Below are 24,920 nucleotides of genomic sequence, written 5' to 3'. Positions count from 1 at the left end.
TCAAGATCAGCCACTTGTTAACCTGTTATATTCTTTCGTTGGCTTCATTATTTTTTGAAGTCTACTCTTAGCTGGTTTGCTGACTTTTTGGGCAATTATTAGTGTGAAGTCAATGAGATTTACACAAGGAGTTTTTTTTTTTTTTTTTTTTTTTTTGGGAAAACCGTAGATACGTTTGATCCATTAAAATCATTTAGTGGCAATTTTCTTTTTTCATTAAAAACCAAACTATAATAATGTGCTTTCATATATCTATTAAAACGAGTAACTTTCGTAGGAGTTGATCTTAAATTTTTTAACTCTTAACATAAAATGGTCATGAAACATTAATTTAAGCATATCATAAAATAATTTTAACCGGACAAAATATAACTAAAACTGTTTTAATGGACAAAATATAATAACATGGTTTTTTGAACATGAATGACAATATGTTTTAGATCTTCCCTCTCTGTTTATGTAAAAGGCTAAAATATTTAAAAAAATTGATAGTGATGTACGTTAGTTTTTTTTTTTTGTTTTTTTTTTTTAAATTAATAAAATTGTACTTATTATTTGTCATAGGATTGTTACATTTTACTATCTGTTACAATAACATGTATAATTAGTAATATGTATAATTAGATTACGATAAAATAATAGAGGTCAAAACATTGTTTATTTTATGTCCACATAGAACTTATGTGTAGTATGCTATTAACGTGTCAAAAATTATAGTTATATTTCTAGATGATTGTTCATATCATATATTTAAAAATATACAGAAACTCAATAAACCAAATTACACACTACAATAATTGACGCGGCGACGCCTTTTAGCGGCAACAAAGAAATAACGCGTTTTTTGTCACCGCTAAAAGTGTGTCGCCGATAATGGCGTCGCCGCTAAAGGCTTATGTTGGTGATCCGCGTCATTTCAATCCCATCCGTTGACTTAAGTGATGATCCAACGACTAGGATGACATAGGAAATCTTGCGTCGTTTTCCCTCCGGTGTGTCACCGCTAAAAAGTACCCGTCGCCGCTAAAGGTGTATACTGGCGATCCGCGTCATTTCAATCTCATCCGTCGATTTAAGCGTTGACAATAGTTTCTTTTATTATGTAAGAACCGATTCAATATAAATACAATTGAAACCTTACAAGGTCTAAACCTATAGAAATACAATGGAAACCTTACACTAAACCTATACAAGTAGTCTAACCTATCTATCAATCTCACATACACTACAAGACAAACGTTTATTAGCAGCAACAAAAATAGCCGTTAAAGCTTAGTATGTCGCCAGTAAAGGTAATGGTAGCGACTTGTTGCCGCTATTGCTTAACAAATCGTCATTAAAGATATTTGTCATTGATAATACCAATGTCGCCGCTAATACCTATTGTAATTGGTAATAGTGTCGTTGATAATGTTCGCATTTTTAAATCAGATCAGATGCAAAAAAATGATACATGTAACAACATTAAATGTAGAAAAACGATTACATAACGACATCCAATGTAAGATCTAATGCAGGTACTCAATCTTTAATGTTGGAATTGAATAGGAATGAAAAACCCCAAGTTATAGAGGGTTTACGACCTGAGAGAGGATGCCTCACGTCGTGATATTCGGCTGAAATTAGTGACCATTTTTAGGCTCACTACGTGACACATAGGTGCTCACGTTGTGAGATCCGACTAACCTTAATCCTGAGTTTTGCGCCCAATTTAAAGGAAGTGTGAGGCTAGGGTTTGCATACTCTCAGCCTCCATCACCCCCTTCCCGCCCAAATCATTTTTAGTCTCCATTGATGACCTTGAAGAGCTCATTTTGTGGTTTTGGCTCTTAGAAGAAGAAGAAGACTCCTTTGGTGCATCATTTTTTCAACGAAGCTCCTTCCTCATCATCTTCCAGTGCTTTTGGACCTTTGTAAGTCCTAAATCTCATGCCTTTATCTCATTTTATGCTTCTCTTCTCATGGTTAGGTTGGGTATAATGCATGGGATCCATAAAGTTAGCAACTTTATGGATCATTAAGGCCTTTCCTGTAGTATAAATTTCAGATCTGAGGTTTAGTGTTGGTTTTGGATTTCAGCATGAGTCTTTATCCCATTTTCTTCTCATTGACCTAGTTGGTGTCCAAGTCATGCATTGGACATGCATGACTGAAAAACTACGGTTTTTATGGTCCTTAGGGTTGTGGAAGACCCTCTGGGAATTCTCAAAGGATGGCTTAAGGGAATCAGAGCTTAATGCTCAAAATTGTCCAAAGCGGATCTCACGACGTAAATATTAGCATGTTACATCGCTACATGAGGATTTCATGGTTTTTTTGTCCTGGTTTGGTCACGACATGATCGATGGGTGCTCACGATGTGACCGATGGTTAAAGTTAAACAAGCTTGAATTTTGACCATGGCTTGGTCACGACATAACCTATAGAGGGTCACGACGTGAAAGAGGATGCCTCACATCGTGATATTCGGCTAAACGTGTGACCATTTTTTAGGCTCACTACGTGACACGTGGGTGCTCACATCGTGAGATAAGGCTAACCATAATCCTAAGTTTTGCACCCTATTTAAAGGAAGTATGAGGCTAGGGTTTGCACACCCTCAACCTCCATCAACTCCTTCTTGCCCATATCGTTGTTAGCCTCCATTGGCGACCTTGAAGAACTCATTTAGTGATTTTTGCTCTAAGTAGAAGAAGAAACTCATTGGGTGCATCCTTTTTGCAATTAAGATCCTTCCTCATCATCTTGCAGTGCTTATGGACCTTTGTAAGTCCTAAATATGATACCTTTATCTCATTTTATGCTTCTCTTTTCATTGTTGGATTGGGTAGCATACAAGGGATCCATAAAGTTAGCAACTTTATGGACCATTGAGGTATTTCCTATAATATAAGCTTCAGATATGAGGTTTAGCGTTGGTTTTGGACTCCAAGCATGAGTCTTGATCCTATTTTCTTCTCATTGACCTAGTTGGTGTCCAAGTCATGCATTGGACATGCATGATTGAAAAAGCTATGGTTTTTATGGTCCTTAGGGTTGTGGAAGACCCTCCGGAAAGTCTCAAAGGATGACTTAAGGGATTAAGAGCTTAATGCCAAAACTATCCAGAGCGGATCTCACAACGTGAGTGTTAGCATGTCATGTCGTTAGATGAGGATTCCTTGATTGTTTTGTCCTAGTTCGATCACGATGTGACCTATGGGTGGTCACGATGTGATGATGGCTGAAGTTGACAATGGTTGACTTTTAGGTCAAGTCAGGTTTTGAAGGATGTAGGTGTTGAGAATAACTATGAGACGATGAATGTGGAATATCAAGAACAATAAAAAATCAATCACCATAATATGTGTAACGCCCATAGATCCGGGCTAGTCAATTTAGAGGCAATAGGGGTCAAAAATGACTTTTCGACAAAAGATTATTTAGAATAAATAATCTTAACCAAGTTGTAGAATATGTCACGAGGTTTTCGTACATATAAAGAACGCCGAAATCCGAGTTATAACGAAGAAGTTATGGCCCGTCGAAGTTTCGCGACGGAACTGGCACGGCACCGGGAAGCGTAAATAGTGAATTTACGATGGAGGACTTTTTAGCCTTAGTGATCTAAATGAAATTCGTAGAATATGTTAAACTAAGAGCGTCGATAAAAAGAACGCCCAAATCTGACTTCGTATGAGGAAGTTATGATTTTTCTAAGATTCGGCTTAGCAGTGTACAGTCCGAAACTTGAATTTTAGTTCGAGCGGTTTTTGGATTACGCGACCTAAATGAGAGTTGAAGATCTCATTCATAGGAACTCAACGGTAAAAAGACAGACGAAAACGGAGTCCGTATGAAGGAGTTATGAACTCTTCGCGGTCATTTAACAGTCTAAACGCCTCCTACTGTTAAATTTGAGATCAGTCGAGAATTAGCCGACGGAGTCTAAACAAAAGTTGTAGATCTTGATTTTACCTACGCGTGGATATAAAGAACGTCGAAAACAGAGCTCGTATGCGAAAGTTATGATTTTTCTAAGTTTGAGGGCTGATACGCGATAGGGGGTGACGTGGCACCACCAGAATTGGACACGTGGCACCACCAGAAGGCCACCACATGGACCAACTCGGCGAGTAGGTCCCCCCTACTCGGCGAGTAGACCATTCAGCACCCCTATAAATAGAGGTGTCGGGTTCCATTCAATCTCACACCTTCAAATCCTTCTTTCTCTCTCTAAACTCTCTCTCTCTAAGCTTCCTAACCCCCCTAAAGCATAGGGTAACTCCCTAGCACGAGGCGGAAGCCCCGAAGCGCCCGACGGCTCCGAGAAAAGAGCCTTTCGGCTCGGGAAACGCTGCTCCAGCGAAGCCCGGTTTTGCGAAAAACCCGCTGTAAGTGAGCTACGCCTACGCTAGTTTTAATATAGCTTCTAATTAATTATAGTAACATTATTAGGACCTTAAAATAATTATTTGGGCTATTATTATGAGTTATATTGAGTGTTATTTAACGCTTATATAATAATAATAATAACTATACTATTAATTAGTCGCGGTTAATGTTAGACTAAACCCTAGTGGTGTTGATACTAGGTTTTATCGAAGGAAATTGTGTTGAGAGTATCGAAGCGCTGTCCGAGTATTGAGTCACCACCTATCAAGTGAGTGCATGGTCCCTTTCATCTTACACATAGATATGAAGTATTTTATATAAACTACGTGCTATGTGTGCATATTATCTGAATACTTGTTGTCTATGCTGGATGAACGTCTTATACATGTTTTAAAGGATTTAAACTGTATACGTATTTTATATATACAAATATGTTGGGTATGATGATGGGTAGATAAATGATGAGAGATAGAGGATGACGTGAGTATACATTGGCAGCTATAGATTTAGTGCCTATGGGACAAACACCGGTAGCTATGGACTTAGTACCTGTCAGACATTGGTAGCTATGGATTTAGTACCTGTTAGGAATTGGTAGCTATGGACTTAGTACCTATTAGTTAGATACTGGTAGCTATGGATTTAGTACCTGTAGGAATTGGTAGCTATGGATTTAGTACCTGTTGAGCGTTGGTAGCTATGGATTTAGTACCCGATGAGTAAGATATAGCAGCTATGGAATTAGTGCTTTATGAACGAACATCGACAGCTATGGATTTAGTGCCAGTCCTATAACCCTGGAAGTAAGGGACTCTGGAATAGACGAATGCGGGATAGATGACTCTTAGGAGTAAAGAAGATAACGGGGATGGGTAATTGGGTTAATTGTTTGCTGATTGAACATAACAATTATATTATTGTGGGTTGAAAACCCTATGTACTCACCATGTTTCCCAACCTGACCCACTCAATTTATTTACATCACAGGTGGCGATATGAAGTGACATTACACTGAGAGATTTAAAAAGATGTAGATCACTAGTGTAAATAATTGTAAGTTCTGTTTATGCTTATGTTTCTGTATTAACGATGACATCCCAAACGTTTTAAGATTAATAAAAATACGTTTCTTCGAAAATGTTTTAATAACGTATTTATCGTGTTTTTCTGGGAACAAATTCCGCAACCTTTTTATAAAATGAAGTACTCTGATTTTCATAAAGCATAAACAAAATCGGTCTTTTCTGGCCGTGATTTTGGGGATGTCACAATATGCAAGTAATCTGATAAAGGTTTTGTGTATATTAACTTTGATATGAACGTACAAAGAAAACCCTAATCAGCAAAAAGCTTACATCAAAAGCTAACCTAATGATTATTTATAGGGAACATAAAATATTTACCAAAAATATAAAACCAATGTCCTAGAAGAACTCGATGAAGAACTTCTACTGTAAAGGCACCGTAGGGAATCAAAAAATGATTAACCCTAAAAAGGCTTCCCTAAATAACTAAACATCCCAAATTTGTTTCAATATCTCAAATACTCAACAATCTCCCTCTAGATGATGAAACTGATGAAAATCACGATTTTCGATCTTCTAGGCATTTCTCCCCCTAAATTGTGAGACTTATCAGCACATTGGGTCTTCAAAGCGAGAAAAATAAATATCATCTTCCAAATACAACCCCCCCTTGAATAATCACTACCCCCCTTGAATCTTCAACAAATACCATGGAGAGAATCCGGAAAGTTAAGAAGAATCACCAACTATCTTCGTTATTTCATAGAGTAAGTCGTATAACCTGATCTGTCATAAGGAGCGAGTTTGCCAAAACAGATCTTCAAAATCTGTCAGATTTGAGGAAATAAATCCTTTTAGAATATACCCAATTCTGAAAAATTAAAACCGGAAGAAATAACAAAAGTTAATTTTGTATTTTTTGATTTTTAGATTTAGACAAAATGAATAGAATAAGAGGCAATTGTTTTGAAGGGTTTAAAAAGAATAAGACCAATGAAAAGGATTAGAAATGAAAATATTTTGGTAAGAAGAGGGACCTGCTTCAGTTTGGTGAAATGGACATCCACACCTTGGCTCATCATCAAATTTTATGTTAGGAAGAGATTTTTGAGGCAATTGCTAAGGAGTTCACAAGCATGATCGTAGAGATTATCGAGAAAAATATGTGGATGGGTGCTATGGGGAGATCGGACGTGCTGGTCGTCGAGAAAGAATGAATATATGCTAGCCTCAAACAAAAAGGGAGACTTTTAGGTCATATTTTGTTGGTTTAAGCTAGACATCAAGATGTATAAGTCTTGATAGGGTTTTGGTCATGTAATGTATGGGTGTTGTATATTTGCGGTTATGAGGGTGTTCACGGTCGTGAACGTGTATACGACCGTGAACATGTTTGCGATTGATTGGTCCCTTTAAATAGTGTCAGATGTATCAGATGAACAATAGTCGTATGTGTGTGTATCCAAGTATACCTGACATTTGCGGTCTTAAGAGACATGTGCATTGTTGGATCCTTCTTTGCTTCTACTCCTTCTTGATTCTTATTGTTTAATTCTTGATTGTGTGTTTGATCACTAGTTGGATCCTGTTTTGGGGACTTACATTTCTAAACTTTCTTTTACAATATTTTTAAAATGTTTCAAAGATTTTATATGACAATTTAATTTTTTTATAACATTTTAAAATACTTTCGTTAAATATTAGTTTAAAACGTTGTATTAAAAAAAATTAAAAGTTTATAAACTTCTAATTAAAAAGTTTTAAAACCTTGGAATAATTTTAAAACATTAACATTATATAGTTTTTTTTGTTTTTTTATTTGCTACGTAAAATATATATATATATATATATATATATATATATATATATATATATATATATATATATATATATATCCACCACACTTATTGTTAAATATATAATTTGTTTAATTTTATTGTTAGGTACCATTTACTTTTAAAATATTGTAAATGTTTCAAAACAAAAGAAAAAAAAAATATAAAAGGCTATATAAAATATTTCACAAAACAAAAAATATATTTATTAATTAAAAAGTAAAGTTTAAAATTTATTAATATTTAATTAATATTTAGAAAATTATGAATATTTTAAAAATAACGTTTGAAAAAAATAATACAAACAAATAAGAAAAATATAATCGCTATTAAAAGAGAAGAAAATAACTTATCATGGTAATTAACTTTTTGTTTTGTTCATATTTAAACATTTTTTTTTACACATTTAACAATTTAACTTGTTAACACATTACCATTGTCACTTACTATAGCGGGCGACGATGACAATATGTAAACACATATAATAAGTTAAATGGTCAAATGTATAGAAAAATAAAAAAAGTAACACTAAATATGTGAATATGTGAACAAAACGACAAACATAATTATCTTGTTAAGTTATTTTCCCAAAATATAAAGGGAAAATTTCATATATGCCCCTCTTAAACTTCAAAATATCATATTTGCTCAGCTTAATTTCTCAATATCATATTTACCCTTCATAAACCTTCAAAATATCATATTTGCCCAAATCCTTTTTTATAATGTTTTTAATATTTTATAACCATTCTTTATACCTTAGAATTATTATAATAATTAAAAATATTAACCATATTATCCTTACGTCTATAATAATGGAATGTGAACTTCTAGATTGTTGGAATGTTGCCCTCTTGACAAACAAAAAAAATCATATTCAACCCTCTATATAGAATATATATTTTGATTGTCTAGTTTTTGTTGTTGTTGATTATTATCATGTTGTAGATAGAGGTTATTTTAGATATTACCATTGATATTTTGATGTTTAAAATTTACATATACGATATTTTGATATTTAAGAAGGGTATATATGATATTTTGATGTTTAAAAAGGAGATATATGATATTTTGAAAATTTGTGAAGTGTAAATATGATATTTAGAACTTTTATAAAGGATAAATATGATATTTAAAAGTTAAATTAAGTAAATATGATATTTTAATGTTTAGGAATGAAATATATGAAATTCTCTAAAGTATTTAAAAATAAAAAAAAAGGATTTAATTTGTTATTCCCTTGAAGTTCATGATACATGCACGTGTACGGTTCGGTTTAAGACCCATACGACGCCGTCGGATGGACCTCGTTCCGTGTAGCAAATATCATTGTTTACTTCTACTAGTGCCGCTCCAAAAGCACCCCAGGCATGTGCTTTATCCTCTCCAATCGGTGGATCGCCGCCGTGGTCATCGTTGCTCCACACGGACATTCCACCGTCATCACCAAACTCAACACTTTTCTTCTCAGTTTGAGTCTTTAATACCAATAGATCTGTGTGGTGCTGGTTGGTATGTTTTCGATCAGAATAAGAGACAAAAAGGATTCCAGATGAAACCTCTCTCGATCAGGTTCAGATTTTACAATTTCCTCAAATTATTTTCATACGCGTTTCGATTTCTGAAAATTTTACTTTTTTTTATCTTAATAATATGTTAATTCGTCTTAATTTGGTGTTGAAGGTGAAAGATTTTGTGAGGTCAAAATTTAGGGATCTATAAAATTAGATGGCTGATAACATGAACGATGATATGGTTATGGATCTTGATTTGAACCAAGAGCCATTAGTGGACGCTCCACCACCTCCGCCTTTTGGTTATGGTCCTTTGCTAAACGAACTAGAGACCGCACATGGCAGAATCGAGGATCGAATTAGGCAACTTGAAGCTGTTACAGCTAGGGCTAGACAACGCCAGCGATGGCGACAGGCAAGGAACAATCCGGAATTGAGTTACATGACAGTAATCGAGCCAGACGTTGGTGCAGGAAACCAGAATCAAGACGACAATAATGTTCGTGATGTGGATGGAATTGTAAACACTCCTGGTGGTGTCGACGAGAGGGCTACTGGTGAAAGAGGGAGGAACAGCAAAAGAGATATCAGCCAGTTGGCAAAAGCTTTGGAGATGGATTTAGATTCCAAGAAGACAGATAACAATGGAGGTGATGATGATGAAAGTGGCGGATTCTTCGATTGTAACATATGCTTGGAGATGGCAAGGGATCCTATCTTGACTTGCTGTGGTCACTTATTTTGTTGGAGTTGCTTCTATCAGTTGTCATATGTAGATTCAAGTGCAAAAGAATGCCCGGTTTGCAAAGGAGAAGTAACAGATTCAAGCATTACACCAATCTATGGAAATGGAAAGAATCAACCAATCTTGAAGTTGGAATCCGGGGTGAAAATCCCTCCAAGACCTCGAGCACGCAGAGTAGAGAGCATACGTCAGCAAAGGGTAATTAGGGGAATCTCTCATATTCCTGTAGCAGAAGCACTTAGAAGAATCCGAATTGGAATCGGTTCAATTGGGGAAAACCCTCTTCTTCAAGGTCTCAACACTGTAGGAGGAGGACCTACTTCTGAAATAAACCCATCATTGTTACATTCTTCTGAAGCAGCAGGGGGTAGTAGAAGACACCGTTCACGCCCATTCTCAAGGGTAATATCGGAAAGTGCTGCTTCTCTTTCTTCCATTTCATCTGCCCTAAACAACGCAGAGAGATTGGTTGAAGATCTTGAAACATACATCAATGATCGTCTTTTGAGAAGAACAGATGCTTCGCAGCTTCTACCAGGTAATCAAGAACGCAACACTTTTCTTCCAAATGGTGGTGACATTCAAGTTCAACTGGAGCCTCAGAACGCAGAGATGAATATGAGTCCGAATCCTGCTGTCCCTGTTTCTTCTAGTTCTTCTCAAAGAGCGATTGCTACTACTGTTGTGCATTTGGATAATCTATCAACTGATAGTGCTGTAGAGATTGATCTGACTATATCGCATCCTTCTTCTTCTTCTGCTAGGAGAGCTGCTGTTTCAAGGGCGTTGAGTTTGGAAGGTGGGACTTCCAGGGAGCTCAGGAGGAGACGATTGAGGTAATTGTTTTTTGTTTTTTGTTTTTTCTTTTAGAAATGAGATATGAAGTGAACAAAACCAAAAACAACCCAGTTGCTTAAGATTTACATTTAGTCTTGTTTTTTTTTTTTTTTTTTTTTTTGTTATTACATTGATTTTTCTTTTGGATAGTGAAGTGAACAAGAACATGTTTTAGATGTGGAGAGTGTTGCTATCTGTGTGTCATTTAATATATATCATATGTTTTACAGACTGTGCTTAAGATGTGGAAAATGTAATACCTGATCTCATTTGTTGCTTATACAAAGTCCCTGTGTCATTATTATTTAAAAGTTGAATCAATAATCTTGTTACATCAGAATTATGATTTGAAGATGTCTTTTGATTTTGGTAACTTTGATTTACACTAGCAGTAACCCTAGGATAAAAATCCTTAATGCTTACTTGTTGATTTGGTCCCTGTGCTACAAACTCATGGACAGATAAACCTTTGAATCGAAGTAATAACAGGAAGACTCTAGGGTTTGAAAGGAGGAGGTTTGACCGGAACTAGATTTTTCTTATTCAAGTTTCGTTTTGTTTTCGGAACAAAACCGTATTTGGCCTTGTTTGTGGATGTATTTTTCTTGTCGAACAATTATATAGGTAACGATTAAATGTCCAAAAATATCTTTTTTTTGAAAAATCTCTTATAATAAATGAAGGTTTTTCTTTGCCAGATGTCCTCTTCTCTTTTATTTGGACACTTGGCATTTTCTAAAATTTTTAAAATTTTTTATTTTCCACTTGTTATTTTATTATATTTTTCATTTTTTTAAACTAAAATTCCATATATAATGTTTAATATAATATATATGTAAAGTATTTATTAAAAAAGGTTTATATATGTAATGTATTAAATACATTAAAGTTTTAATAATTTTAATAATTAATTTTTTTTTCATTTTTCTTATAAATTCAAACTTTTCAAATTATTAAAATTTCATATTTTTTTTAACTAAACCCATGTAATACATGGTCTCACACCTAGTTCATTATCAAATAAAAATTATTATTGACAAATTATCAACAAACTACATGTTGTATCTTCTTGTTTCATTAGATTTTATTTTGTTACATAAAAGTTATTCTATTTGAAAATAAAACATATATATCCCGACCATCGTGACCTCTACTATTGTTTATTAGGTTATTATGTTAATTTTTTTTTCGTGTTTAGACATTTTATTTATTTTTTAATAAATTATTCGCTGGTTTTATAAAATCATCCAACTTTAACAAAAAAAAAAAAATTCTAACTACACCATAATAACAATTTTTTTTTGTTTTTTGTTTTGTTTTTTTGTGTGTTTTAAAGGTGATATGATTTTTGTAAGGCTGTGGGGAGTGGTCACTACCAACCCATCGAAAAAGTGGTGTCATCACTGCATTACGTCAGTTTCAGCTTCATTACTAACCCGTTACCAACTCATTACACATAGAAAATAGTCATCACTAACAATATTTTTTTTAATTTTTTATAACATTATATTAAATAAAAAACATAATTTATAACATAAATATATATATATTTTTATTTTTTGTAACATTATATTAAATAAAAAAACAAAATTTATAACATAATTAAGTATTTTATTTTTTATATTTTTTTGTAACATTATATTAAATAAAAAAACATAATTTATATCATAAATAAATTTTTTGAAAACACAAATAAAACCACATTTCATTAATTAAAAACATAGAAATTTAAAACATAAATTACTAAAATAACATAAAACATAACAAATCAAACATTACACTATTTAATTAAAAAACAAAAAACTTAAAACATAAAAACCTCAGACAAATATTACTCATTGTCGTTATCGCCCTCACCCGCCTCATCGTCATCATCTGCATTCGTCTCGTTATCATCGCCCTCATCCTCTTCGTCTTCATCGTCATTTCCCCCTTGGAGCTGTCTCCCCCATATGTGTTTCGTTAATCGTGGCGACTTTTAGCTTCTAAAGCTTAAGAATGCTCATATCTGAAAACCTTACGTCCCCAAAAGCTCATAACTCAGAAATGGCCCAAAAATGACAACATGCAACCCTAGAAGAAGATCGAAGTGAAAAGAAGCCAAGTTATAAACTTTATACCTCCAAAGGGTCTGAAATGCAACACAAGCTCTGGATCTACTCTTTCTTCTTGAATCACCAAGGGTCTCCTTCCTTCTCCTAGCTTCAAAGCACACAAAATGGCAAGAAACTAGCTCAATAACATACAAGGTTGATTAGGGTTTCAAGAGCAGGCTGTGGAGGTGATGGAGGCTGGGGTGGAGGCCTGATATGATGCTTAAGTAGGGTGCGAACCCTAAAGATTAGGGTTTCCTCCTGACGGACCTACTCGTCGAGTCAAGGCTTTTGACTCGTCGAGTAGACCACTTAAAGCCCGCTTCCAAACTGGCATCTACTCGACAAGTTAGGGCTACCAACTCGTCGAATCGCTCTTACAAAATACATACTTAAATAAATTAGATGCGTACCAAGAACGGGACGTTACATAATCTTCAAATTAAGTGCAACTTACAAGAAATGATCCTTTTATCTCTTGCATAAAACATAACACCAAATGTGTACACCTTCAATCCTTCCATATCTATAGGTTATTTTCTTTCCTTAGTTTACTACTTTCTTTATGCCATATGTTAGGGTTAGCTGCAGAAAATAGCAACGTACTTTCATATTGATGGTGTATTATACCATTCTATTTTCATATATATAAATTGTGGAGTTATAGTTCCAATTTTTTATGTTAAGACACTATACATTTTAACATCTACCCAATAATGGAATTATACTTTTAATGTTTTCATAATAAGACATTATACTTTCAATATGTTGCATGTCGCTTTTTAAAATACCAAAATTGACCTTCGTGGGCCGTGCTCAGCACGACCCTCTAAAATTCGCTAGTATATATATATATATATATATATATATATATATATATATATATATATATATATATATATATATATATATATATATATATATATATATATATATATATATATATATCCCAACCACTATGACCTCTAACACTGCTTTAACATGTTATGATGTTATATATATATATATATATATATATATATATATATATATATATATATATATATATATTTCCTTTTGTGTTAAGCTTATTTTTTTATTCTAATAAATTAGTTTTATAAAATCATCCTAACTCTAACAAAAACAAAATAATTAAACGATAATAATAACTTTTTTTTATTACATTTACACCAAAATTTTCTCATCGCCTTCACCGCCACAAAAGACAAAACCAACCTCAAGTATTAGACTAACTGGTATGGAAGAAGAAGCTACATGTGACATCCTTTATGACATACAAAGTCACGCATGAACGCCGCCCCCAAAAGATGTAGGTGTCTTGTGGAGTGGTTGGGGCTACTCTTGTTCATTGAGAGTTTTGAATGGATATTTGAATTTTTGATTGCTAACTATGTATACGTTTGGAATTTAAAAAAAAAAATTAAAACTTAACCCATTAACCTATATACGCGAATACTTAAACATATTTTTACACCCTTCAAACACACTCTTTCAACAATATGAATAAATTTTTTTGCTTCAAATTCTTCTTCATCCGATGATGATGAGTTTGTTTTGCATGCGTTGTTGTCAACGGCACACAACATAGTGCGTAAGAGAGTCGAACGTTCAAATGTCGAAAAGAAGCATAGAATTTCATTAAGCAGGATAGTATTGCGGAAAAAAAATATTTTGGATAATTGACATACGACATAGCTAAAAATAAATCTAATGTGTATTTGAAAATGTTTGAGAGGACGGATCAAGAATGTACATATATTTTCTATGAGTATGTTATAGAGCTTTATAGTGACATACACTTGAAAAATACAATTAGAAGTGATGTCGAACAGTTGTATATCGCACATCAAGCTAAACATGGTTTTCCAAGAATGATTAGTAGCCTTGATTTTACATATTGAGCATAGGAAAATGGTCCCAATACATGGCGAGTTCAATTCACGCGAGGTGATCATGGTCTGACGACTGTTATATTAGAAGATGTTTTACATGAGCTACGGTTTTCTCATGTATTATTTGGTATGGTAGGGTTGAACAACAACGTCAATTGACTTGGAGCGTCTCCGCCATTTAACAACATTTTGTAGGGTAAAGCACAAAATATGTCATATGTTGTGAATAGACATGGATATAATTATGGGTATTACATTGGTGATGGGATATATCTAAGAGTATGCTACATTTGTTAAGTCATACTCATATTCAGTCGATGAAAATGAAATTTTTTCAAGTTGGTATAGGAATTTGCAAGGAAGGATGTGGAATGGGTGTTTGGAGTCCTCAAAAGCAAGTCACACATAATCAAACATCTAATACGAGCATGGGATAGGGCAAAATTAAAGAAGGTGTTGAAATTTTATGTTATTTTACATAACATGGTAATAGAAAAAGAGGGTAGGCCTATTTGTACATCTAGTTCAAATGATAAACTTAATCCAACTTCAATAATACAAGTCGGCAACCTAACATATTTCACAAGGCTTTTGGAAATACAAAAAAATGGAACATGTCACAATTTAACTAAGCACATATGGGAAAGGCAATTCAAATAATACAATGACAATGATGATGATAAGGATGAGGACGCGGACGATGAGAACGACTCTGATGACAACGACGAGTAGTATATTCTATTTGCTAGTTTAATTTCAATATTTTTTTTATTAGTAATGTAAGCTTTAATTTATATTTATTTTCAATTTCTGATGTAGACTTAAATTCCAAGTATTAATGTTTTATGTATTTTTTTATTAGTAAAATGTTTATTGATTTTTAAAATTATGTACTTTTTTTATTAGTAAAATATTTATTAATGTTAAATAATTGTATTTTATTTATTTAATATAATGTCAAAAAAGATAAATAATGTGGAATGGTCACCATTTCCAAGGGCTAGTAGTATGGTAGTGAACATGTAGTGGAGATGATGTGGCACAGATGTGACATCATTTTTCTAATTGGTTGGTAGCGAGCATACCCCATAGCCTTAGGTTCGAAGAAGCTTCATGGGTTCATGTGAAAAATCACACCTCTCCCCAAAACTATATTACCCCTCCTTTTCACAATGATCACACAACTTGGTCTTAAAATTATATTCTTCACTACCATCACCGCCACCAGCAAGGTCTATAAGTAGTTCACGAATCATGGTACGTTCCATTTTTATCCTTTCAAGCCTTCCTTGAAGCAACACAATCTTTTGATTTTGGTTACTTTCATGATCACCGACAGAAAGTATTACACTACTAAACCGACCTATTATCTTTGTGCTGGCTAAATCTTTACCAAACATAGCTTCCCCCAGTGATACATCTATGCTAATTTTTGCGATACCCGATTCACCAAAGTATCCGTCCATATCAGGCGGTATTAGGTGGTAGGTCAACGTCATCAGGTGGTTTTCATATAGTCTACTGCCAATATCAGTATAGATTTGGGAAAAATGAAACATGTACCAAAAAGTACACCCTTCTATGGTGTTCATTTTATTGCACAACTTGGAGTTCACTCTCAAGGGTAGTGGTGTTGGTGGTTGATTATAGCTGCCATGAAAAAATGCAAGAAGTGACATCCTTTACCTAATTGGTACCTGTAAGCACTACATAATTAAAAAAAGGAAATCCATTTTGGAAACCATGTAACACTCCAAAAATCATAAAAGTTTGAAACTTTTAAAAACCACCACAAACCATAATTTTTTTACAAAAGAACCATTGATTCAAAAGTATTATTCAAAATCAGAGTTTCCCAAGACACCCAATAACACAAAACAAGAAGATGTGCACGATCACACCTTCACTTTCCCGCGATCATCAGAAGTACCAGAAACAATAAACTAAAACTGTAAGTCAAAGCTTAGTGAGTTCCCCTAAAGTACCAGCACACAAGATATAAAATACATAGATTATTATGTTGGGTCCACAACCTCCTGCTTGGAATACCCTCGTCCAAAACTTCCCGATTGGATTGCCCTGCATACCATATATTAGGTCCACAACCTCTCGGTTGGATTACCATGCATATCATGTATTGGGTCAACAACCACCAGGTTGGATGACCCTTAGCTCACAACCTCTCAATTGGAATGCTCTGACCCATAACCTCCCGGTTGTATTACCCCAATCTGTGACTGACAAAACAATACATTAGTCTCAACCCCAACATATCATTTCGACATATAACAGATAATATACATATTTAGCAGACATATAATTATGAAGCTAGTAATCACATGTAGTACTACATACCTACCATTCTAAGGCATATCAAAAACTATCAGATAATCATACATGCCTATTGCATACTCAACGCATCATGATTCGGTATCTAACACGATATCATTCCATTAGGTCGGCCTTAGTGCCTTCGACCCACATGTACAATGAGGAAGACTCACCTATCAGTCTGAAAAGATCTCTAGCAGAACACAACTCAAAATGACAGCTCGACTGGCACCTAAACACCAAATAAAGTCCAATATGAAATACCACTCAAATTAACTAAAATACCATTGGGTCAAACTTGGTCAAAACCTAGTCAATGTCAAAATCAATCATACTCAAAAGTCCCATATGGGCCCAAAGTCAGGAAATTGGTAACCCAACAAGGCCTAAAAACCCAATCATCGTGTCTGACGTCGTGACCAAATTCCATGGTAACGTTGTGAGATTCACTAGTTCCAATTCCAATACTCGCTACTAAATCAAACAACTCAGCACGGGAAGAGTTTTTTCCTACTCATGTCATGAGAACAATCTGAAGCCCAAACAAATGATTCAATGTTCTTAATTCAATCAACCTTCAATTTTAACTCTTACAGAAGCTTAAGGGGACCCTAATGGTCCATAAAAATGCTTGCTTTACGGACATGCATGCACCATGCATGTCCCTACACCATTTTAGGTCAAAATATGGCCTCATGTTCTCACGTAAGATTCAAATACTCTACCAACTTCCAAATCTGAATGATATAAGACTCAAAAGACCAATTGAATCCAAAAAGTTGCTAATTTTATGGATCTTCTTCACTCCAACAAGCTATAACATAAGGAAATGGGACCAAAAACCTAGATCTAGCCATGAAATGAAATAAATCTTGAGTCTTGATACTCACAATGGTCCAAACAAGATAAGAGCTAATGACAATGATGCTTTTTTAAAACTCCCTTCACAATGGTGCTTCTTCTCTTTCTTTCTACTCCTTAAAACAAGAAAAATACTAAGGATGTCAAAGAGGGTCGAATTTAGGGTTTCCAAAAGGCTTAGAGGGTGAAAGAGGATTATGATGCACAACCCTAGCCTGTTATTCCTTTGGATACCCAAAATATTATGGTTTTGATTCATCAGGTTGTCCTCATGTCATGAGACTTATAACTCACTTCGTGAGACTCAACAAAATATGGCCAACATGGTTAACTAATACTCAGGATATAACTATCATATCTCATGTCATGACCCCCTCCAAAAGCTATAAATTCACATAATTATGTACCTTAGGGATCTGGATGTTAAAATTCTCCCCCACTTGAATCAGACTTCATCCTTGAAGTTTGTTTTTGTGAGCAACTCAGGGTAATGCTCTAACATCTCTTACTTTGGTTACTATGTCAACTCTAAACCCTTTCGGTACTACCACTACATCTTAACAAGATTCACCACCTTGTTTCATAGAGTCTTCAACTTCTGATCCAAGATCGTCACTGGAGTCTTAATGTAATTCAGGCGATCATCAACTTAAACATCATCCAATGGAACCACCGTTGAATCATCAGCCACACACTTCCGAAGCTGAGACACATGGAATGTGTTGTGGATCTGGATAAGCTCCTTAGGTAAATCCAATTTGTATGTTATCTTGCCTACCCTGGCTATCACCCGAAATGGACCAATTTACCAGGGCCTCAACTTGCCCCTATTCCTGAACCCTATTACAACCTTGCAGCGTGATACCTTTAGTAAGACCATGTCTCGACCTAGAACTCCAACTCGGATTGACACTTGTCGGCGGAACTCTTCTGCCGACACTGAGCTATCTGAAGTCTCTGTCTGATATGATGGATAGGCTTTGTCGTCTGAAGGACTAGTTGAGTCCTTTCCATGACTCTATGACCAATCTCTCCCCAACACACTAGGGTGCGAAACTTCCTCCTATAAAGGATCTCGAAAGGTGGCACACTGATACTAGAGTGGTATTTGTTTTTGTACGAAAACTCATCTAAGTCAAGGTAGGAGTCCCAATTCCCACCAAAATCTATGACACAGTCTCACAACATGTCCTCAAGTTTCTGGATGATCTGGTCACTCTGAACATCCGTCTGCAGATGATAAACAGTGATGAGATGCAACCTTATACCCAGTTCCTCGTGGAACTTATGCTAGAAACAAGATGTGAACCTAACATCTCGATCAGATACAATAGAGACTGGAATACCATGTTGAGCAATGATCTCGTGTACATACAAGTTGGCTAATTTCTCGGCCGACGAGCTCTCGCAAATAGCTAAGAAATTGGCATTGTTAGTCAATTGATCCACTCACCCAAATCGTGCCATGCCCCTTAGTCGTTCAAGCTAACTTGGTGATGAAATCCATAGTAATATGTTCCCATTTCCACATAGGAACCTCTAGTGGCTGCAACTTATTATGCGGTCTCTGGAGTTCATCCTTGACCATCCGACAAGTCAAGCACCTTGTAACATACCATGCTATCTCCATATTCATGCACGACCACCAGTAGCTAAGCCTTAAATCATGATACATCTTAGTGGATCCAGGGTGTATCAAAAACCTGGAATTGTGTGACTCCTTCAATATGGTCTATCTAATCCCACCAAAATCTGGCGCCCAAACCTGTCCATACCGGGTCAATAATCCATGACTATCAGTAGTAAACCTGTCAACCTCACCACTGAGCCTCTACTGCTTCCAATTTTCATTCTTGACTCCCTCGGCTTGAGCCTGCCTGATCAAATCCAACAATGGTGAATCAATCGAAAATCCTCATATATAGGGCTCTATTCACAGAACTAGCCGCCTTGCAGCTTAGAGCATCAGCCACCATATTGACTTTCCCAGGATGATACAGAATCTCACATTCATAATCCTTAACTACATCAAGCCACGTATGTTGTCTTGCATTTAGGATCGGATGGTCCATAAGACACCTCAAACTCTTGTGATCCGTGTAGATAGTACACTGAACCCCATATAAGTAATGCCTACAAATCTTGAGAGAAAACACCACTGCTCCTAACTCAAATTTGTGAGTCAGATAATGGACCTCATGTGGCTTCAGCTACCGAGAAGCATAAGAAATAACCCTACCACACTGAATAACCATTGCACCCATACCCGTGATGGATGTATCACAAAATACCACAAAATCCTCAACACCCTTGGAGAGGGTCCACACTGGGGCTTCACATAATTTCTGCCTCAAATTGTCAGGGCCCTAAGGGAAATCCACCCCTTCCTCGTCAGACAAGTGAGGGGTACTGCAGCAGAAAATAATAATGAAGGTGTAACACCCGGAACCTAGAAGAGCAATAAAGGAAGGAAAGGCCCTAAATGATGAAGTCAACTCGTCGATTCCATGGAAGAACTCAACGAGTCGGAGAGGTTTCTGAGTCGCAAGTTAAGTGACCGAATCGGCGAGTTGGGGGACCAACTCGGCGAGTCCAGGGAGGCACTCGACGAGTCGAATTGAGCTGTCCTTTTTCTATTCATATGAGGAATCAGCGAGTCTGAGAACCGACTCGACGAGTAGGTTCGATAAATCTTGACTCGGAGTAACGAGGGAACTCGACGAGTCAAGGGCTGACTTGATGAGTTGGTTCGCAATTTCAATATTCGGAGTTTTAGCACTCAACGAGTTGAGGGAGCAACTCAGCGAGTTGAGTCAACTCGGAGCGTTGAATTTGACCGTTGACAATTGACTTTGACTTTGACCAGGGTCGACTTAGTATGACTTTTGGAGGGTATTTTGGTCTAAGTGTTATTATGGTAATTGATAGCTCGGGGTGTCAAGTAATCAGTAGTTTGAGGATCTGCCAGCTAGGAACGAGGGGTTATTCGCAGGATTCTACAGTCACCTTGTGATGTGAGTTCTCTCCAGTAGGAATGGGTCTAAGGCACCAATGCCAGTCCGTTTATGTGTATTAGTGTATATCGAATTTAGATCCAATGACGAGCGAGGCCCAAGGAAGGATGATAGGTATGTTTCTGAACTATGGTTTGATGTCGGGTGGAACCCGAGGCAGTATTGTATGTTTAGTTATACCTGTTGTCTTTGTGATACTTATATGTGCCCGGTAGGGGGATGAGTTTGGGCGGGAGCCCAAATCTCATCACTAGTTGAGTGTGGACGGGGTTTCATATCTCATTAGTAGCAGAGTAGGGGCGGGGCCCAAGATAGGCGGGGCCTTGATACTAGCCGTTATAGTATAATGATTGTTGGTTATGTATTAGCATGATTATATGTTATTGTTTGTATGTGTATAATGGGAAGGGTTTGGAGATAGGTGGGCCTAGTAGAAATAGATTTGTATACCGAGTGAGGCTCGACGCCAGACGGGGCCAGGTGCCAGATTCGTCTGATGCCAGGCGTGGCCCGATGTTTGCAGTATGTGATTATGAGTATGGTATGTGGTAGATTGGGGAACTGACTAAGCTTCGTGCTTACAATTTTCAATTTTGGTTTTAGGTACTTCTGGTAGCAGAGGGAGGAGCTCGGGATGGCTGCATGGCACACACCAAGAAGTTTTAGCATGGGATGTTTACTCTGATAAAAAGATCATATTTTGAGATGATACACTGATTTGATACAATGATTTTGTTTACGAATGATGTGACATCCCCATTTTCACGACCAGAAAAGACCGATTTTGTTTATGCTTTATAAAAATAAGAGTATTTCTTTTAATAAAAACGTTGTGGAATTTGTTCCCAGTAAAACATGATAAATACGTTATCCAAGAATTTCCGAGGAAAAGTACTTTTATTCATTTTAAAACATTTGGGATGTCATCATCAATACATAAACATAAGCATAAACAGAACTTACATTCATCATCACTAGTGATCTATATCTACTTAATCTCTCAGTGTAATGTGACTTCATATCAACACTTGTGATACAAATAAACTAAGTGGGTCAGGTTGGGAAACATGGTGAGTACATAGGGTTTATAACCCACAATAACATAATTATTATGTTTAAACAATTAAACAATCAACCCAATTACCCATCCTCATTATCTTCCTCACTCTTAAGAGTCTACCCTAAGAGTCATCTATCCTGCATTCGTTCATTCTGAAGTCCTTCGCTTCCAGGGTTATAGGATTGGCACTAAGTCCATAGCTGTCAATGCTCATTCGTAAAGCACTAATTCCATAGCTACTAAAGTTCATTCATCGGGTACTAAATCCATAGCAACCAGTGTCTAGGTATTAAGTCCATAGCTACCAACGTTTATCTATCAAGTACTAAGTCCATAGCTACAAGTATTTATTCAATAGGCACTAAGTCCATAGTTGTCAATGATCATTCATATCATATTTTATCTCTCATAATTCATCTACCCATGTTATACCCAATGTATTTGTAGATATAAAATACGTATACAGTTTAAATCATTTCAAACTTGTATAAAATCGTTCATCCAGCATAGATATCAAGTATACAGATAATATGCACACATAGCACGTAGTTTATATAAAATACTTCATATCTATATGTAAGATGAAAGGTACCATGCACTCACCTGATTAGTTGGTGACTCAGCACTCAGACATCACTTCATTACTCTTAAAACAATTTCCTTGACAAAACCTAGTATCAATATGACTAGGGTATAGTCTAACGTTAACCGTGACTAATTAATAATCTAGTTATTATTATTATTATTATTATTATTATTATTATTATTATTATATAAACGTTAAATACCACTCAATATAACTCATAATAATAGCCCAAATAATTATTTTAAGGTCCTACTAATGTTACTATAATTAATTAGCAGCTATATTAAAACAAGCGTAGGCGTAGCTCAGTTACCGTGGGTTTTTCGCAAAACCGGGCTTCACTGAAGCAGCGTTCTTGAGCCAAAAGGCTCTTTTTACGGAGCCATCGGGCGCTCCGAGGCTTCCGCCTCGTGCTAGGGAGTTACCCTAGGCTTTGGGGGGTTAGGGAGGCTTAGAGAGAGAGTTTAGAGAGGGAAAGAAGAGGGTTGAGGGGTGAGGAAATGAGGGAACCCGACACCTCTATTTATCGGGTGAAATCCTGAAGGACTCTTCGAGTCAGTTCCATGTGTCATCACCTGATGGCTTTTCTTGGGGAGAAAGCCTTGACCCATATTCAGCCACATCACCCCTTTTACAGCAGCACCCTACCGACTTCTAAACCCCGTAATTTTCGCATATGAGCTCCGTTTTCGACGTTCTTTATATCCACGCGTAGGTAAAAACAAGATCTACAACTTTCATTTAGACTCCATCGACTAACTCTCAACCAATTTTAATTTTAACAGTAGGAGGAGTTTAGACTGTTAAATGACCGCGGAGAATTCGTAATTCTTTCATATGGACTTCGTTTTCATTTGTATTTTTAATGCTGAGTTCCTATTAATGATATCTTCAACTCTCATTTAGGTCACGTAATCCAAAAACCGCTCGAACTAAAATTCGAGTTTTGGGTCGTGCACTGCTAAACCGAATCTTAGAAAAATCATAACTTCCTCATAAGAAGTCAGATTTGGGCGTTCTTTTTATGGATGTTCTCGGTTTAACGTATACTACAACTTTGGTTCAGATCACTAAGGCTAAAAAATCCACCATCGTAAATTCACTATTTACGTCTCCGGGTGCCGTGTCGATTTTGCTGAAAAACTTCGACGGACCATAACTTCTTCGTTATAACTCGGATTTCGGCGTTCTTTATATGCACGGAACCCTTGAGACATATTCTACAACTTGGTTAAGATTATTTATTCTAAATATTCTTTTGTCAAAAAGTCATTTTCGACCCCTATTATCTCTAATTTAACTAGCCCGGATCTACGGGCGTTACAATTATCTCCCCCTTAGGTTGATTACGTCCCGAAATCATCAACGAAATAGGGCTCACATGATGATTCCATACGTTATCTCTTCATCCTAAGTAATAACCGTAAGTTTGATGTTTCTTCAAGTATCTAACTTTAAGACTTCCTGACCACAAGTAGTATCCGATCTTGGACCTGCTCTCTATCTCATGTTAGACTTCCAGTCATGATCTTCATGTCACGATCTCGATATTTATTAGAGACTCCTTATTTAAGAAACTTGAGATAAGTTTCTTCCTTCGATTATCATAATAGACCGACGGGTTATGTTCTGATGACCTCTCATCGTATGATGCATTTCTTGGACTCAGGTCTTTTAGAGTCAAATTCCAGAACAGACTATACCTTCCTTCATGTTCTAATCACATCTTAAAAGGTAGCATTTCTAGCTACAAGCAACCGTCGAGATACCGATCACTTCGATTATCTTTTACTTCAGTCCTATAGCTTAAGTCAGATGTTACATCGAACTTGGTTCTCTGAACCATGTAACATACTCATCATAGTCGGGCTCAATTTGATATGACCACTAGTCGGAATAACAACAATCTTCTTAGTTATTACCGAAACAATGGTAACGACATGCTTGAATAAAACAGAATCAATTATTTTCTTCTTGGTAACCTTGTGACTTTCCCTGATCCAAGCGTGATTCATGTGCTTCCGATTGTATATGCATCTACTACCTTTCACACCTACTCATACTCATCCCAAGTATTGTCTTGTAGTTTTCCAAGTCACCATGCAAGAAAATCACATAACAATTTAAGACACCAGATAACAAAACGAAGGCTTTATATTATTTCTTAAAATGATTACATAGGTGTTCAAGTTCACCCTAGACTATGCCTATAATAGGCTACATCATACGATACTATGGCTACTACATAACTTGATCTTCGGATATGAAGTCCTCATCCTTGATTCGTCGCATGGTTTTCTGCTTCGTCGAGGATCATATGAAATGCCCTTGGCCTTGGCGGCATTTCTGGTCTTGCTGCTTTATTTTTCCTCGGGCAGTCTCTAGACATGTGCCCCTTGCCTCCACATCCGTAGCATACTTTATCATTATGTGTGCAGTCCTTGGAATAGTGACTAGTCCTTCCACACTTGTAACAAGTCACTTCTTCGTTGCACTTCCCACAATACTTCTTCTTGCATTTATCACACCATCTCGCTTCACCTCCTTCTCCTCTTCCAAGCTTTGAGAATTTTCTCTCCTTGTTGGACCTTGAATATCCTTCAAACTTCCGCTTCTCTCCTGACTTATCTTTTTCTAGAACCTTTTTCTCTTATCTGGGTCTCTACGTTCTTAGCTGCCCTAAAAGTTGTTTTCAAGGTAGTTGCCATTTTGACCATTGGGCCAAAGTCAGTGGGTAATCCGTTAGCAAACCT

At 36.1% G+C, this 24,920-nt stretch overlaps 1 protein-coding gene and 1 pseudogene across 1 annotated transcript; one reads left to right on the top strand and one right to left on the bottom strand.

Annotated features, from left to right (window-relative positions):
- Nucleotides 1-8,542: 8,542 nt before the first annotated feature.
- On the top strand, nt 8,543-10,571 carry LOC145041931 (RING/U-box superfamily protein). The gene is made up of 2 exons (XM_078990183.1): nt 8,543-8,806; nt 8,918-10,571. Exon 2 carries the CDS (start codon nt 8,963-8,965, stop codon nt 10,331-10,333), a length of 1,371 nt encoding a protein of 456 aa, XP_078846309.1. The 5' UTR covers nt 8,543-8,806; nt 8,918-8,962; the 3' UTR covers nt 10,334-10,571.
- A 4,898-nt stretch (nt 10,572-15,469) lies between these two features.
- Nucleotides 15,470-15,781, bottom strand: LOC145039639 (zinc finger CCCH domain-containing protein 14 pseudogene; annotated as a pseudogene).
- Nucleotides 15,782-24,920: the final 9,139 nt, after the last annotated feature.

The sequence above is a fragment of the Lactuca saligna genome, chromosome 4 (genome assembly GCF_052625555.1).
Source record: "Lactuca saligna cultivar CGN05327 chromosome 4, ASM5262555v1, whole genome shotgun sequence".
Taxonomy (NCBI): Eukaryota; Viridiplantae; Streptophyta; class Magnoliopsida; order Asterales; family Asteraceae; genus Lactuca; species Lactuca saligna.
The sequence above is the reverse complement of the archived record's forward strand: the minus strand, read 5'-3'. Positions and strand labels throughout refer to the sequence as shown.